Source organism: Sprattus sprattus (genome assembly GCF_963457725.1).
Source record: "Sprattus sprattus genome assembly, chromosome: 18".
NCBI classification, from domain to species: Eukaryota; Metazoa; Chordata; class Actinopteri; order Clupeiformes; family Clupeidae; genus Sprattus; species Sprattus sprattus.
The window spans coordinates 29,238,316-29,253,153 of NC_137916.1; the positions used below are offsets into that span (position 1 = coordinate 29,238,316).

Sequence of the window (14,838 nt, forward strand, 5' to 3'; positions counted from 1 at the left end):
ACACGCACACGCACACGCACACGCACACGCACACGCACACGCACACGCACACGCACACGCACACGCACACGCACACGCACACGCACACGCACACGCACACGCACACGCACACGCACACACACACACACACACACACACACACACACACACACACACACACACACACACACACACACACACAAACAAACAAAAAACACCATTTCTTCACAAACGCTGATACTTCGACAGGCCGCTTTCTCATACACTTAAGTACGAAAATACACGAGCACTTAAGATGGCCCCCGGAGCCCGTAAGTTAAGTAAATGCTGACGTTTAGTTCCTACAAGTGGGTGCGCTCACTTGCTGACGTTTACCACCTGCTGCTGGACGAAGCCCTTCTTTCGTTCCACGACCGTGCACAACAGGGAGTTTTGTACTTTGTACAAGTTTGTACTTTTGTTCAAGTACTTCCGAAATGAGAATTAAGGCCTTAATTGGCCTTTTTAAAAAATTACCAGGGGTCTCTTTTCAAATGCAGGCCACGAGACTTGTGTCGCATCGTAACCATGGACTTCACTTTTGGGAGCGAGCCGAGTACACAAAGCACACTGCGGACATCGCTGTTCAAAAAAGTTGATTCAGTATCTGTTCCATTAGCTACAGAAGGCATACTCATTGAGGGGTTGGGGAAGGGGGGGGGGGGGGGCTTATATCAAGGCGACTTTTGCTTTTTGTCCTTCTAATGCAATGAGAAGTGCAGACAGGATTAATGCCAAAGGACTAGGGCGATTAAATAACAGAATCATGGGGGGTTGGGGGGGGGGGGGGGGGGGGGGGGTTAAAAGCACTTGGTAATACATGGGGGGCTATGGTATCTAGGTTTAGACTTAGGCTTCAGAGGTATAAGCCCTGAGAAAAACCCCAGATACTGTGCCACAGCTTTAATAAGATTTAAAACCAAATAGCTTTGTTTTTTTAAATATTTAAATAGATATAAAACTTTTTTTTAACTCTCTTGTTTAAAACAGACAATCTGTACACAATCTGGTACCAGGTACATATAAAAAAAAATTACAAGTTGTTACATTAGAAAGGATACCTTCCGTCTGATAACATATCAAAAATATGCAGCTTTAGTAAACAGATTCATAGTAATTTTGTTTTTGTCCTAGTCAAACTTTTGTCTTCCGCAATGCTACATTACATTTCAGTTAGAAATATACCAAAAAAAAGGTAAGAGTATGCTTCCTCTTTCTTCTTCATCATTCAATTCATTCCTCTTTAGTCTCTGTTTGTCCCACTGATATCACTTTCCATCCCATGCACAGACTACTAACAGCTGGACTGGGTCCACTAGGAGCTGAGGGTGGCCCAGCAGTCCGTGAGGAAAGGTTGCCATGGCGCCATGATGTGTGGTTCCAGCGTGACCCACAGGGAGAACCCCTGCGCTCTACCGAGCCTGACCTCCGACATCCAGCCCTCCGCAGACACACACACACTTCCTGTCCCATCTTCTCTGCACCTGCTCGCGGCCCATTTTCCCTTTCTCTCCGACCAATCACGGAGACCGTTTCATTCATTTCCTACCACTCCGCCTCTCACGTCCCCCCCCCCCCCACCACCATCCACGTCCCATCACTCTCTCTTCCGCTCTCTCTCTCTCTCTCGCTCTTTTCTTCTTTCTCTTATTCTCCGACCTCGCTCCGGCGTCAATCGATCTTTTCCACTTTCCCGATGATCTTCTCCTCGAAGATGGGCAAGATTGCGTCGTCTTCGCGTACCTCTTCGAACACCACCCCGCAGTCGAACTCGTCGCTCACCTTCTTGAAGTAATACCTGGAAGGGAAAAGGGGACAGATAAATGGAAGCCATTCCGGCACATTTTTCACTAGGTGTCTAGTCGGTTGCATCAGTGTTCGTGAGTGTACTTCACAGCGGGGGGTGTAAGGGTAAGACACAAGAGGCCATTTTCACAGGAAGACAGCAATTCCAAAACAAAGTACCAGATTACAGTGCCAATACTCAATGTCTATTTTAGCTGAATGTACAAACCAGTGCAATTCCTGACACCATGTGTATTTTTACAACAGTTGGAGAAAATATATGAAGAAAACAATAACCAGGTTTATTTTATTTTCTCTGTGGTCTATTGTAGAACTGTTCAATACTCTCTGCCTGAGATCAAAGTGTATCTGTCTGTGTTGCATGTACTGTTTGACCTGGGTCCATTTAAGTGACTGTGTGTGTGTGTGTGTGTGTGTGAGTCTGTGTGTGTGTGAGTCTGTGTGTGTGTGAGTCTGTGTGTGTGTGAGTCTGTGTGTGTGTGAGTGTGTGTGTGTGTGAGTGTGTGTGTGTGTGTGTGTGTGAGTCTGTGTGTGTGTGAGTCTGTGTGTGTGAGTCTGTGTGTGTGAGTCTGTGTGTGTGTGAGTCTGTGTGTGTGAGTCTGCGTGTGTGAGTCTGTGTGTGTGAGTCTGTGTGTGTGAGTCTGTGTGTGTGAGTCTGTGTGTGTGAGTCTGTGTGTGTGAGTCTGTGTGTTTGTGTGCATGCACGTGTGTATCCTTACCTGTAACTCCCTTTCTTGGTGAGCAGCTCCTTGAACTGTCCCAGTGTGACGATCCTCCCCTTCACTGACGTCCTGTAGGGGATGGGTTCTCCACAGAAGTAGTAGGCCACGATGATGTTCTCGCACGGCTGCTTCTTCACAGGTTTATGTCTGCAGGCAGAGGGGAAAGCAAAAAAAAAGGCATTGACTCAATTTCCCTTTTTAAATCTAGCCTCAAAACCCACCTGTTTAGGCAGGCAGATAACTTTTAATGTTCCTGTCTGCTGTTGTTCTGCTGCTGCTGCTCTGCTCTGTGCATTTTAAATTGTATTAACTGTATTGTTGACTGTTGTACGGCGATCTTGAGTGTCATGAAAGGCGCCTTATAAATAAAAAATGTCTTCACAGGTTTATGTCTGCAGGCAGAGAGAAAAGCAGAGTGTTTACACACGACAGCATGCGTCATACAACAGCAGATCAGATTCATGGCCAAGAGGGGGGAGCCTCTTATTTCCATATTCAAAGGGTCATAACAGATGACCGCAGAGGACGGCAATTTGCGTCAGGTACAAAATGGCCACATTGTTGATGGTGATGGAAGAGAAGGATGATGTCTCTGGTAAGAGCCAGAGAAGTGTGTCATCAAAATGAAGAGGAACCTTCACATTTTAGTCATGACTCAATTAACTCAATTAACATATCAATTAACATCAATTAACTCAATTAACATCTTTCCCATCAATGGAGGATATGTCCCCAGAATATGAGCTGCCTTTCAAGCAGGCTTAAAGCAGTGGTAAGCACCAATACAACTAAACTAAGGTAGAAACAGCACTCTAGCCTTGTGTGCTGCTAGCTATGGACCCAGGGAATGGGAGGGGAAATGGCTGACGAGCTGAAGGACAGGGGGTCTGGGCTGGGCATGGCATGGCGTATAAGAGGGGGAAGGGCAACGTGACGCAGTGCAGAGGCGGGCGGGTGGTGATGGGGAGAGGATTGGTGGGGGGGGGGGGGGTGGTTCTACGAAGGGCAACGGGACGCAGTGCAGAGGCGGGTGGGTGCTGATGGGGTGAGGGTTGGGGTCTGGGCATGGCCTATGAGAAGGGAGAGGGATGGGGACGTAGTGCAGAGGCGCGTGGGTGGTGATGGGGTGAGGGTTGGGGTGGTGGGGAGGTTCTAAGAAGGGCAACGGGACGTACTCGGGCTCGGAGAGCTCCGTGTCGGAGACGGCTGGCACCACGCTGAGCGGGGGGAACAGAGCGGGCCGGACGGCGGTGCGACCTCTCTGGATCACCTCCAGCACGTACCTGAGGAGCAACCCCAGCGGCAGTTACACACCACAGCACACACACACACACACACACACACACACACACACACACAGACCTGAGGAACAACCCCAGTGGCAGTTAGACACCACAGCACACACACACACACACACACACACACACACACACACCTGAGAAACAACCCCAGTGGCAGTTAGACACCACAGCACAGGACAGGGGTGTGCAGACAGGGCCCATAGAACACACACACACACACCTGTCAGGGTGTAACGATGGCACACACACACACACACACACACACACACACACACACACACACGGACATATAGGCCTATGGGACGCTCAGACACAGCCGTGAGAAACATCCATCCAGATCACATATCTAAATCTCTTATGACGCACATGTGGGCCACGCCAGTGAACACACACACACACACACACACACACACACACACACTCATATTTAAATCTCTTATGATGCACATGTGGGCCACGCCAGTGAACACGTGCACACACACAGAAATGACAAAGGGGGACAAAAACACCTCTGCAGGGACTGGATGGAGAGAATGGTTAGATCATTTCCATACACCATTACTTCCCAGTTCTCTCTCTTCTCTATAGTTCAGACACTGGTGACACACCCTGACACTGAGAACTCACACACACACACACACACACACACACACACACACACACACACACACACACACACACACCTGACACTGAGAACTCTCAGGAGATGCAGCGCGTCTGGATCAAAGGCACGCCGCTTTCAACCTCAGCTAATCACCCTTCCTCGTGCAACACACTGAACTGAGCTGATGCACACACACACACACACACACACACGCACACACGCACACACACACACACACACAGAGAGCTGATGCAGTATTTGCAGGCCTTTGATTTTGCTCCTGCGCTGAATCAAAGACAGGTCAGGTCGCTCACAGTCCTCTGACAAGGCAGATTAAGATGATTAGTGATCAATCTGAGATCTATTAACAAATCACACCGGAGGGAGGCAGGTCAGAGGGATAACCAGGGTGCTGACCGTCACCAAGCATGTCCACAGTACTCTGCTCCTCACTGAGGGAACTATACTATATAACTCACACACTGACGATGGCGTAAGGCCGAAACGCGTCTGTACTAAAATAAACTGGTCTTATTGTTAAAAGAGAAAAGCTTGAGAGTGCGGTTTTCATTCTACCAATAGTTTACATTCTTTTACTCGCACCTGAAAACGCATTTATATATTTGTTTTGAAGTAGAGCGCGCCTATCCCTACGGAACTATACTTCAGTCATCCCTTCACTTTAAATTCAGACGTGGAGGTGGAACCACTTGAGTGTGGCATGGGATCTATACTCAAACAAAAACAATTCATCAAATTGCCAATCAATTGTTTTTCCAACGACCTATCACTACAGAAGAGGTGTTCAAACTAACATGTGACGAGACTGGAAACGTCTCTCTCAAAAACACACAGTAAGTGTCCCAGCCAGTGTCCCAGAATGCTTAGCGAGCTGGATGGAGCTCTCCTAACCTCTGCTTGCTCTGTAGCATGGTGCTCTTCTTCTACACACACACACACACACACACACACACACACACACTCTCTCTCCTAACCTCTGCTTGCTCTGTAGCATGGTGCTCTTCTTCTTCTCACACACACACACACACACACACACTCTCTCTCCTAACCTCTGCTTGCTCTGTAGCATGGTGCTCTTCTTCTTCTCTCACACACACACACACACACACACACTCTCTCTCCTAACCTCTGCTTGCTCTGTAGCATGGTGCTCTTCTTCTTCTCCAACCTGGGCTAATCTCCCTTCCTCGTGCAACACACACACACACACACACACACACACACACACACACTCTCTCTCTCTCCTCACCTCTGCTTGCTCTGCAGTGTGGTGCTCTTCTTCTTCTCCTCCTCGAGCCGCCGCCGTGCCTCCTCCAGCTGGGTGAGGGGGTTGGGCGCCGGGTTGGGGGGCATGGTGGGGTCCTGGATGAAGGGGTGCGAGGGCTGCACGTTGTTGTTGTTGCGGAACTGAGCGCTCACCCAGGGGTGCACGGCGCCCGGCCGTTCCACCGAGCTGGGCCGCGACGTCTCGTGACTCTTCTTGGAGCCCGAGACACTCCTGAGACAGACGAGAGGGGACACACAGACACACACACACAAAAGGGTCACAAATACAGCACTGTCCAATAGGGTACATCAAAATACACAGTTCCAGCATATTGATCTGTTTGGGTGCTCAAAGTGTTACCATCCTTGCAAAAACAATAAATGCAAAATATTTTTGAAATACAGCACTATCAAATTATTATTATTTTTTTTTTCACAAAACATTTCCAGCTTTACGGTTTATTTTTTACATTAAGCCATTTTGCAGACATGTTTATTCAGTAATAACAGTGTTTTTATTTAATATGAAAATTCGGTCGATTAATCTGTTTGATCAGTAGCTGTGTAATCACTGGGATAACATACAGTGAGCTTGTCCATGCTGTAGCCCCTGATCGCTCTGTGAGGGGCTTTGCACATGATAATGGCTGTGGCATAAGTGAAGGATAACGTTCAGCCGAGCAGACAGACTGAAACCCACAGCCCTGACGTGGGTAGGCATCACGTCTCACCCTGTCAGGATTTGGTACATAATAATGACTGGTTGGCTGAACGTAATCCTTCACATTTGCCACAGACAGACTGAAACCCGTCACCCTGACTTTGGTAAGTGCCATGTTATTCAGCGCCACTGTTAACAGGCACTACCCCACTGGTCTTCACCAGTCAATCAAGGTAAACACTGCACTGACAGCTCACCACACAACCCCATACCCCTCCATCTACATCTCCACATACAGTTCCCCCACAGTGACTATTCTGACATCCACGATGAGATATATTTTTTTAAGAACCGCTACTAACTGCTACTAGCACTCAGTATAAGATGTTAACCCTGAAAACAGACACATGCCCTGAACATGTTTACTAATGTTTGAACTAGTCTTATTGGAAGCACACGTCTGTCACTCATCCCAGCCTCCGTGAAATCAATTCAATTCAATTTTGTTTATACAGCACCATAACAATACAATTGCCTCTAGGCGCTTAACAGAGCCCAGAGCCTAAACCCCCTTAGTGCATGCACAATGGCAAATCACCAGTCACATACATTTCATGTCGTTCATTATTCAGTAACAGCTCTTTGACGCAGACTGACTCATGAGCTCAGCTGTGAGACTGCACTTGAAGTCCTGTCATCCTGTTCTCCATGTTGTCCTTCACGCCGAGCGACGTGTGTCTCGATGTGTTGCGTTTTTATTTATTTATTTTCTCTGTTGAGGTTTTTCCAATTGTATTCTGTTTCGAAACGGCCTTTTTTCCCCTACAGTGACCTATTGTTCACAAAGCTGTTTCTGCACGCTTCCCCACACCATACAAAAACACATATTTATCTGAACTGGCCCACCAGTGTGTGAAGTGCTAAAAAACACACACACATCTCCTTTGAGTAAATTCTGCTCAGCAGCTGCTACAAAGCACTGCAACACAATGCCTTGCACCTTTCAATAGTGTGTTGATGATCAGCAAATGAATAGGAGCTTCGAACGCGACGGACGAGGTGCATCACTGGCTTCGAACCCAAAACCAACCCACTTAGGCTCTCTGTGGATAACTTTTCAGGAGCAGTGGCGACGCCGGTGTTGGTAGGCATCACGTCTCACCCGATTTTGTACATAATAATGACTGGTTGGCTGAACGTTATCCTTCACTTGTGCCACAGACAGACTGAAACCCGTCGCCCTGACTGACCTGGTAAGTGCCATGTTATGCAGCGCTGCTGTTAACACGCTTTCCCACACCATACAAACGGCGTCGGCCACTCACCCGTATGGGAGCTACGAACAAGACTGGCAAGGCGCATCACTGGCGTCGAACCCAAAACCAACCCACTAAGGCTCTCTGTGGATAACTGATCCAGGAGCAGTGTGACGGCGTCGGCCACTCACCCGTATGGGAGCTACGAACAAGACTGGCAAGGCGCATGACTGGCTTCGAAACCCAAAAACAACCCACTAAGGCTCTCTGAGGATAACTGATCCAGGAGCAGTGACTGCGTCGGCGTCGGCCACTCACCCGTACGGGCTCTTCTTGTAGCGTCCGGCCTCCTTCTCTCCCTCCATCATCCACTGCAGGATCTTCTGGGTCCGGTCCAGCTCCTCGGAGCCCATCTCCAGGTTCCGCGGGTCCTCAACCTTTTTGGACGGCCGCTTGGCGAGCGTGTTTCCTTTGCTGCTGTGGAGGGCAAAGGGGAAACGAAATGCAGTTTAGCATCCAACCAGAAGTGTAAAATAGTAATAAAAGGGCAGAGTATGTGCATATGTAAAGTGAAATAAGTGAATAAATAAGATATATACAGTAAGAGTGAGGTGTGAAATATGAACAGAATTGGGACTAGCAGCAATTGAGGTAGGAAGTGTAGATATTGTTGAGCGTGTTGCCTTTGCTGCTGTAGGGGGCAAAGGGCAAAGGGGAAAAGGGTATTTCAATTTCTTTCACACTCGCGAAGACTACACACTTGCTTGGGTTTTTTAAACAGGCTCTAGAGAGGGACACACTGCTTGGAATTCAATACAATTCAATTTTATTTTAACTTATTTTTTTTCATGGAATGATGTCGTCCTGCGTAGTGACTGGAGTTTAGTGTTCACAGTCAACTACCAGTAAGTCAGGAAGTTCAGAATCAAAATGAATATCTAGCAATTTAGCATTTGACCTCCAGTGGGAAATGGGAGGAGAATGTGTGGCCCATCTCATCTTGTATCTAATATAAATGACTCATGGGACAAAGACATGGAAAGGGGTCTTATTCCGTTACCAAGGCAACCGTCACAGTTTAAGATGTGATGGCAGACAAGAGTGCCCCTCAAAGCTCACCCGTATGCCATGGGATCCATGGCGCCAGGGCCGCCGGCCATCATGCAGTCGGCGTATGTCCTGCTCTTGTTGCCGTAGTGATGTTGATCGGCAGGCCAGGGGAAGCCCGCCCGCATCGCTGCCGCCTCGGCCTCCAGCTGCTCTTTGGGCTTGCCGCCTGTGCCCGCCCCGTGCTGGAGCACGTGCTTGTGGTACAGGTGCATGGCCTGCCCCCCCGCCTCCACGCCCTTGGGCCCGAACCGCCCCGGCGGTTGCTGGGTGGCACCACCGCCTGGCACGCCGCCCGCCGCCGTCCCCTTCCCGAAGCAGGGTCCCGCGGGCAGGCCGTCGGGCGAGCGGGACTTGGGCGAGTGGCGCCCCGTGCCGGGCGACTGGCATCCGGGCGTCTTCATGACGCGCTGCACGTGCTCGTCCAGGATGCTCTCGGGGTTCTCCTCGTGGGCGTCGCGCGGCGGCGCCAGTGGTGGCAGGCCGTTGTAGGCGCACTCGGCGTAGCGGGCGCCGTAGTGGGGGGGCATGTGGTGGAGCGAGGAGGGCGGGGGCAGGCGGTGGCTGGACACGGAGGGGGCGGCTGACACGTCGGCATCGTCTCCTTCCTCCTCCTGTAGAAGAGAAAGAAAAGAAAAAAAAAGAAAAAAGAGAAAGAGAGGGAGGGAGGGAGGGAGAAAGGGAGGAAAAAAGAAGCACAGAGAGAAAGAGAGGGAGAGAGAGAGACAGAGAGGATAAAATAAAGGAGAGAGAGAGAGATAGAGGGAGAGAGTGAGAGAGACAGAGAGAGAGAGAGAGAGAGAGAGAGAGAGAGAGAGAGAGAGAGAGAGAGATTCAGATGAGTTTTGCTGTTTGTTCCACCTCTATCTAACATAGGGCACTATCCAACTTTAAAAAAAAAAAAAAAATGTACACAAAACATTTCCAGCTTTATGGTTTAATTTTACATTAGGCTATTTTCCAGACATGTTTATCCAGTAATAACAGTGTTTTTATTTAATAACAACATCCATTACTCGTTGCCCAACCAGAGTTCCAAGCTCCAATCTGAGCTCCAACAGACTTCCCTCCTTTTTTTCGAGCTGCAATTATGTCTTGCACACCATTTTTCTCTAAACTCCACACCTGATGTTTCTCTCCACGAAACCCTATAATTGCAGAGGAAGCTACATCCGCACGCCACAAATTGGTCATATTTTAGTAGTTGCATAAGGTACCAATGAACTGATTTTCACTGAGAACAGTTTCTCAAAATTGTTGAGAACAGAAGGTAACCTGCAGGGAAGCAACCTGCTGTAAATGAATACATGAATATAGTCATGTAGCGGACTGTGCAATGACGCTCTTTTTTCCTCACAGAGCTTTTTGATTGGTTCCTTTCCACAAGAGATTACACAAAAATATATATATATGGGAGTTATTACTGACATGAAGAAAATCAATCACTTGCTGTGGCACTTATTACACCAGCAGGTGGCATTGTTCGCCATGGAATACTGCACAGTCTTGCAAGGGGCTGTTGTGATCGTTTCAGCCAAAAGTGACAAAAAAGTGCTGCAGTTCTTTCACAAATTACAGTTTTAATTGCAGTTTAATTTCCTGCTGGAATTACTGCAAATTATGATCCCACCAAATTTAACTGAAGCTGCTGCGTGAATTAAAAATAATTGCTGTTAAAATGGTCACAAATGATACAGAATTTCCTTGACTTTGCGTTTGTTTACATAAATATTGAGCTTAAAAAACTGCAACTTTAGTCGCGCAGAATCCTTGAATTTGTGTGAAAATGTGAAAACACAAGATCACAAAATGCTGGAGGACACATACACACAATGCACTTTGTAATCTCATTCAGGTACAGCTACGCCACAGCAACCAAAAACCTGTAATGATGATGAACCCAGCAAAGAAAAGCCTACTGCCAGACTGCAACCCACAATTACAGCCCCTCATCCCAATCACGGCTGGCCAGCAGTGTGAAGCTGTCAGGGGTGCAGCTCTGATTTGATCCGGCTCTGATTCGCGCCTCATGCATCTTAAGCACCCCTGCCAGAAGCCTCAGGCCTCCTTCTGGCTCTCACACAACACACACACACACACACACACACACACACACACACCCTCCCTCCTCCTCCCCCCCCTTGGACATGGGAAGGAGCTGAGAGAGGAAAGGCTAGAGATAATTTATACATCACCGGGCTTTGATGTTCCCTCCAGGTAGCGGGTTATGAGGAGGCTGAGGGGGTTTACTGAGGAGGCTCTGCTCCTTGCTGCTACACATAAATCCAGCCAAGGGCCAGCTGATGGGGGGGGGATGTTCCACAGGCGGGGGGAGGAATTAAAGATAGACACTCTACTAGGGCGTTCACCAGCAATGAAATGGCATTTAACAATTTAATGTTCATTTTTATGCCGCGATTATAGCATGAGCCTAATCATAATTAAATAATACACAAAGGCCGACATTGTAAATCATGAGAGGGAACATGTAAGACTGAAGTGGCCGAAACTTCTTCAAACAGGACTTCAGAACTACACAAGGACATGGCCCTTGGTTTCACATGTTGCGGGTTGTCTGGAAGTGTTAACACTTTAGTGTTGTTGTTGTTGTTGTTGGTTTTACCTTTTGGAGGGATATGTGGTCATATACGGTAGTCCAAACTGTGAAAATTACACTCACATGTTCTTTTCACGTTATGTCTGTATCGCTGCATATGGCAGCTGGTCAGCTCAAATTTGAAAAGATAAGTGGACGGAACAAGAAGTACTGAACTATGGGGAATAATAAAAAAAAGAAACCCAGCAAACAGCTATTGTTGTTGGAATATTATTGATCAGCACCCAAGGTAACAGAAGTAAAGACAAAGTTCCTCAATCAGTGAATTCACACAGCGATTCTTACTGGGGCCGAGTGGGAGTGATGAGCACACTGCACAGATGGCTGTGGTGGTTCATTCAAGACAGTGTGGGTGCTTGTGGACTTGTGTCATAGCTCAGTGAATATGGGGTGGGCTCTGTAAAGCGCCTTGAGACAATTTTAGTGTTGTGGCGCTATATAAATAAAATTGAATTGAATATAAATGGCCAATCTCTCAAAAAAGAATGACATCTATGCATTTTCAGGGCTTTGACATTCTTGCAACATAAAAAGCCCTTACCGAAGACTTCTTCTAGAATGTTCCTTAGACTTCACTCTGGGTGAATCGTATATGAGCGCTTTCGGTTGAGTTGAGTAGTGCTGCATTTTTCAGAGTATTTTCAAAAGATTGAAAAGTGATCTTTCAACTGCGCCTCGATGTCTGTTTTGATATTCCCGGCAACAGGCTTGTGGAGTCTGCCGGCGGAATACTAACTGTCTCTAATCACGCGTACACCTCCGACCGCATTCTGACTGTTCGACGAGAGGAACAGAGCCTGATACGGCCTTTGAAGGCTTTCAACCATAATCACATCTGAGCGACACAAGGCCTTTTCTCTGATGCAGGGCTATATCAATTAAATACAGAATGACATTCCTGCCCTTCCAGCTTTAAATAATCCAAGCCTTCTGTTCCGATGAGAGAGTAGGGAGTGGGGGTGGGGGGGGTGGGGGGGGCAAGTGCCCTACAAGGAGAGGCCAAACTACCTAAATCATCCGCCTTGAGACCTAATGCGTGGCTTTGAGCTCTGAGAGAGAGCTCATTTGCAGAGAGCACAGGCATTCCTTCACGCCCCAGTGGACTTCAAGCGGAGTCATTACGCTGCCACAGGGAGCTGCCATCACCATCTCCATCAGCGACGCGCAGGGAGCAGGTGCTACACCTGACGCTGGAGTGGACCTGGCGTGTGTGTGTGGGTGTGTGTGTGTGTGTGTGTGTCCACCTGACGCTGGAGTGGACCTGGCGTGTGTGTGTGTGTGTGTGTGTGTGTGTGTGTGTCCACCTGACGCTGGAGACGGACCTGGCGTGTGTGTGTGTGTGTGTGTGTATGCATGTCAGTGTGCCAACGCTGGAGTGGACCTGGCATGGGACACAAAACCACGCTGCTCTTTGAGGATGATGACGTTTTGAACGTACGGAGAATGTTATGAGTGGTATCGACATGTGGGACAAAATAGACTTTTCTATTCTGCTTTTCTATGTATACACCTGTGGTAGGACTTGGAAGATGCTACGTTCAACGCAGAGGAATGTCGGCACTAGCTCAAGGAGACTGCAAATGAAAAAAGAACGCTCTTGCTAGCTTCGCTATACTGCAATAATGTTACAATTTGGTAACTGGGACACTTAAGGGTAAACTCTATGGTTTACTTCTATGGTTTTTAGAATGTCTGAATGGTTCATGAGGTACTTCAGATGGCTTTCAAAACTGAAGGGAAGGGAATCTAGGAATGTGATGATTATTTTCATCCATCGGTGCTACTTTCCATATAGAATTACAGACACTGGCCACATTTTAAAAAGGAGGTAATGGGAGATAACAAACGTGTAGCAGTACACGCTCTTTTTCAACACATTATTTGGTTCTGCTATCCACTGTTGGTTTGCATTTGGAGACAACATGTTATCCCACCCATAGTAAGGAGTTGTTGGATGATCAAAATGCAAAACCTGTTGCTATTCAACACATGCCTAAAAATAAGCTTCATTGCGATTTTTTTCTCACTCTGGGGTTAAAATGAAAGCATTTTTCAACCTCTTGACAAGTCGCATTTTGTACAAATTCATGTTTGCAGACAATGATGATGTGCTCTACTTTGCTACTTCCCTGTGCTTAAGGATGTTATTTAAATGTGACTCGGGAGGTGTAGGCACACAGACGACATGTACAGGTGCGTGCCTCTGAAGGTGTAGGCACACAGACGACACGTACAGGTGCGTGCCTCTGAAGGTGTAGGCACATAGACGACATGTACAGGTGCGTGCCTCTGAAGGTGTAGGCACACAGACGACATGTACAGGTGAGTGCCTCGGGAGGTGTAGGCACACAGACGACATGTACAGGTGAGTGCCTCGGGAGGTGTAGGCACACAGACGACATGTACAGGTGAGTGCCTCGGGAGGTGTAGGCACACAGACGACATGTACAGGTGCGTGCCTCTGAAGGTGTAGGCACACAGACGACATGTACAGGTGCCGGAGGAGCTCCGTGGGCCAACGCTGGAGTGGACCTGGCATATGTGTGTGTGTGTGCGTGTGTCAGTGTGTGTGCATGTGCATGTGTGTGTGTGTGTGTGTGTGTTTGTTTGGGTGTGTGTGTGTGTGTGTGTGTGTCTGGGTGTGTGTGTGTGTGTGTGTGTGTGTGTGTGTGTGTGTCTGTGCGTGTGTGTGCATGTGTGGGTGTGTGTGTGTGTGTGTGTGTGTGTGTCTGTGCGTGTGTGTGTGTCTGGGTGTGTGTGTGTGTGCGTGTGTGCGTGTGTGTGTGTGTGCGTGTGTGCGTGTGTGTGTGTGTAGGCACACAGACGACATGTACAGGTGCCTACAGAGAGAGCCACTCTCCTTCCAGCAGCGTAATGAACCATAATGGTCCACAATCTGATTGGCTGGGGGTCTCCAGCGCAGCCAGCCCCCCACCGGCTAGAACATTTTGAGTTCTGAATGTGACCGTTCATTTTGTACCGGTCAAGCAGCGCCGCTCACGCGGACACAATGACGTCACACAGCTGCTGCTACTCCTTCCTGTTGTTATAGCGATTCTGAGTTCCACTGCACCACTGGCAACCTTCATAGCTGACACTCAATGCAAGTGTGAAAACTGTGGGGGGGGGGGGGGGGGGGGGGATGAGGGGGTGGAAAACAACATTGATTTCCACTAATGGGTTTTTGGGCTACGGCTCTATGACCCCTACTGTACCAGTCAGACCATTTTTCGTGTGGGGTGGGGTGATCAGGGGCATCAGGGTGGAGTGGGTTGGGGTGGTGTGGGGTGGGGTGATCAGGGGCATCAGGGTGGCGTGGGGTGGTCAGGGGCATCAGGGTGGGGTGGGGTGGGGTGGTCAGGGGCATCAGGGTGGAGTGGGTTGGGGTGGTGTGGGGTGGGGTGATCAGGGGCATCAGGGTGGCGTGGGGTGATCAGGGGCATCAGGGTGGCGTGGGGT

General features: G+C 48.5%; 1 protein-coding gene across 2 annotated transcripts in view; it reads right to left on the reverse strand.

Annotated features, from left to right (window-relative positions):
* Window positions 1-844: 844 nt before the first annotated feature.
* axin1 (axin 1) overlaps window positions 845-14,838 on the reverse strand; it is a 36,266-nt gene continuing 22,272 nt past the window's right edge. Inside the window, exons 6-10 of one of the 2 annotated variants that reach the window (XM_080856785.1) lie at window positions 8,775-9,376; window positions 7,974-8,129; window positions 5,722-5,970; window positions 2,544-2,693; window positions 845-1,816 (exon numbers count right to left, since the gene is read on the reverse strand). In XM_080856785.1, the coding sequence (XP_080712911.1) occupies window positions 1,690-1,816; window positions 2,544-2,693; window positions 5,722-5,970; window positions 7,974-8,129; window positions 8,775-9,376 (1,284 nt within the window). In that variant the 3' untranslated portion in view covers window positions 845-1,689. Of the gene's footprint in view, window positions 1,817-2,543; window positions 2,694-5,721; window positions 5,971-7,973; window positions 8,133-8,774; window positions 9,377-14,838 lie in introns of both variants that reach the window. The other variant, XM_080856784.1, reaches the window with a different exon arrangement.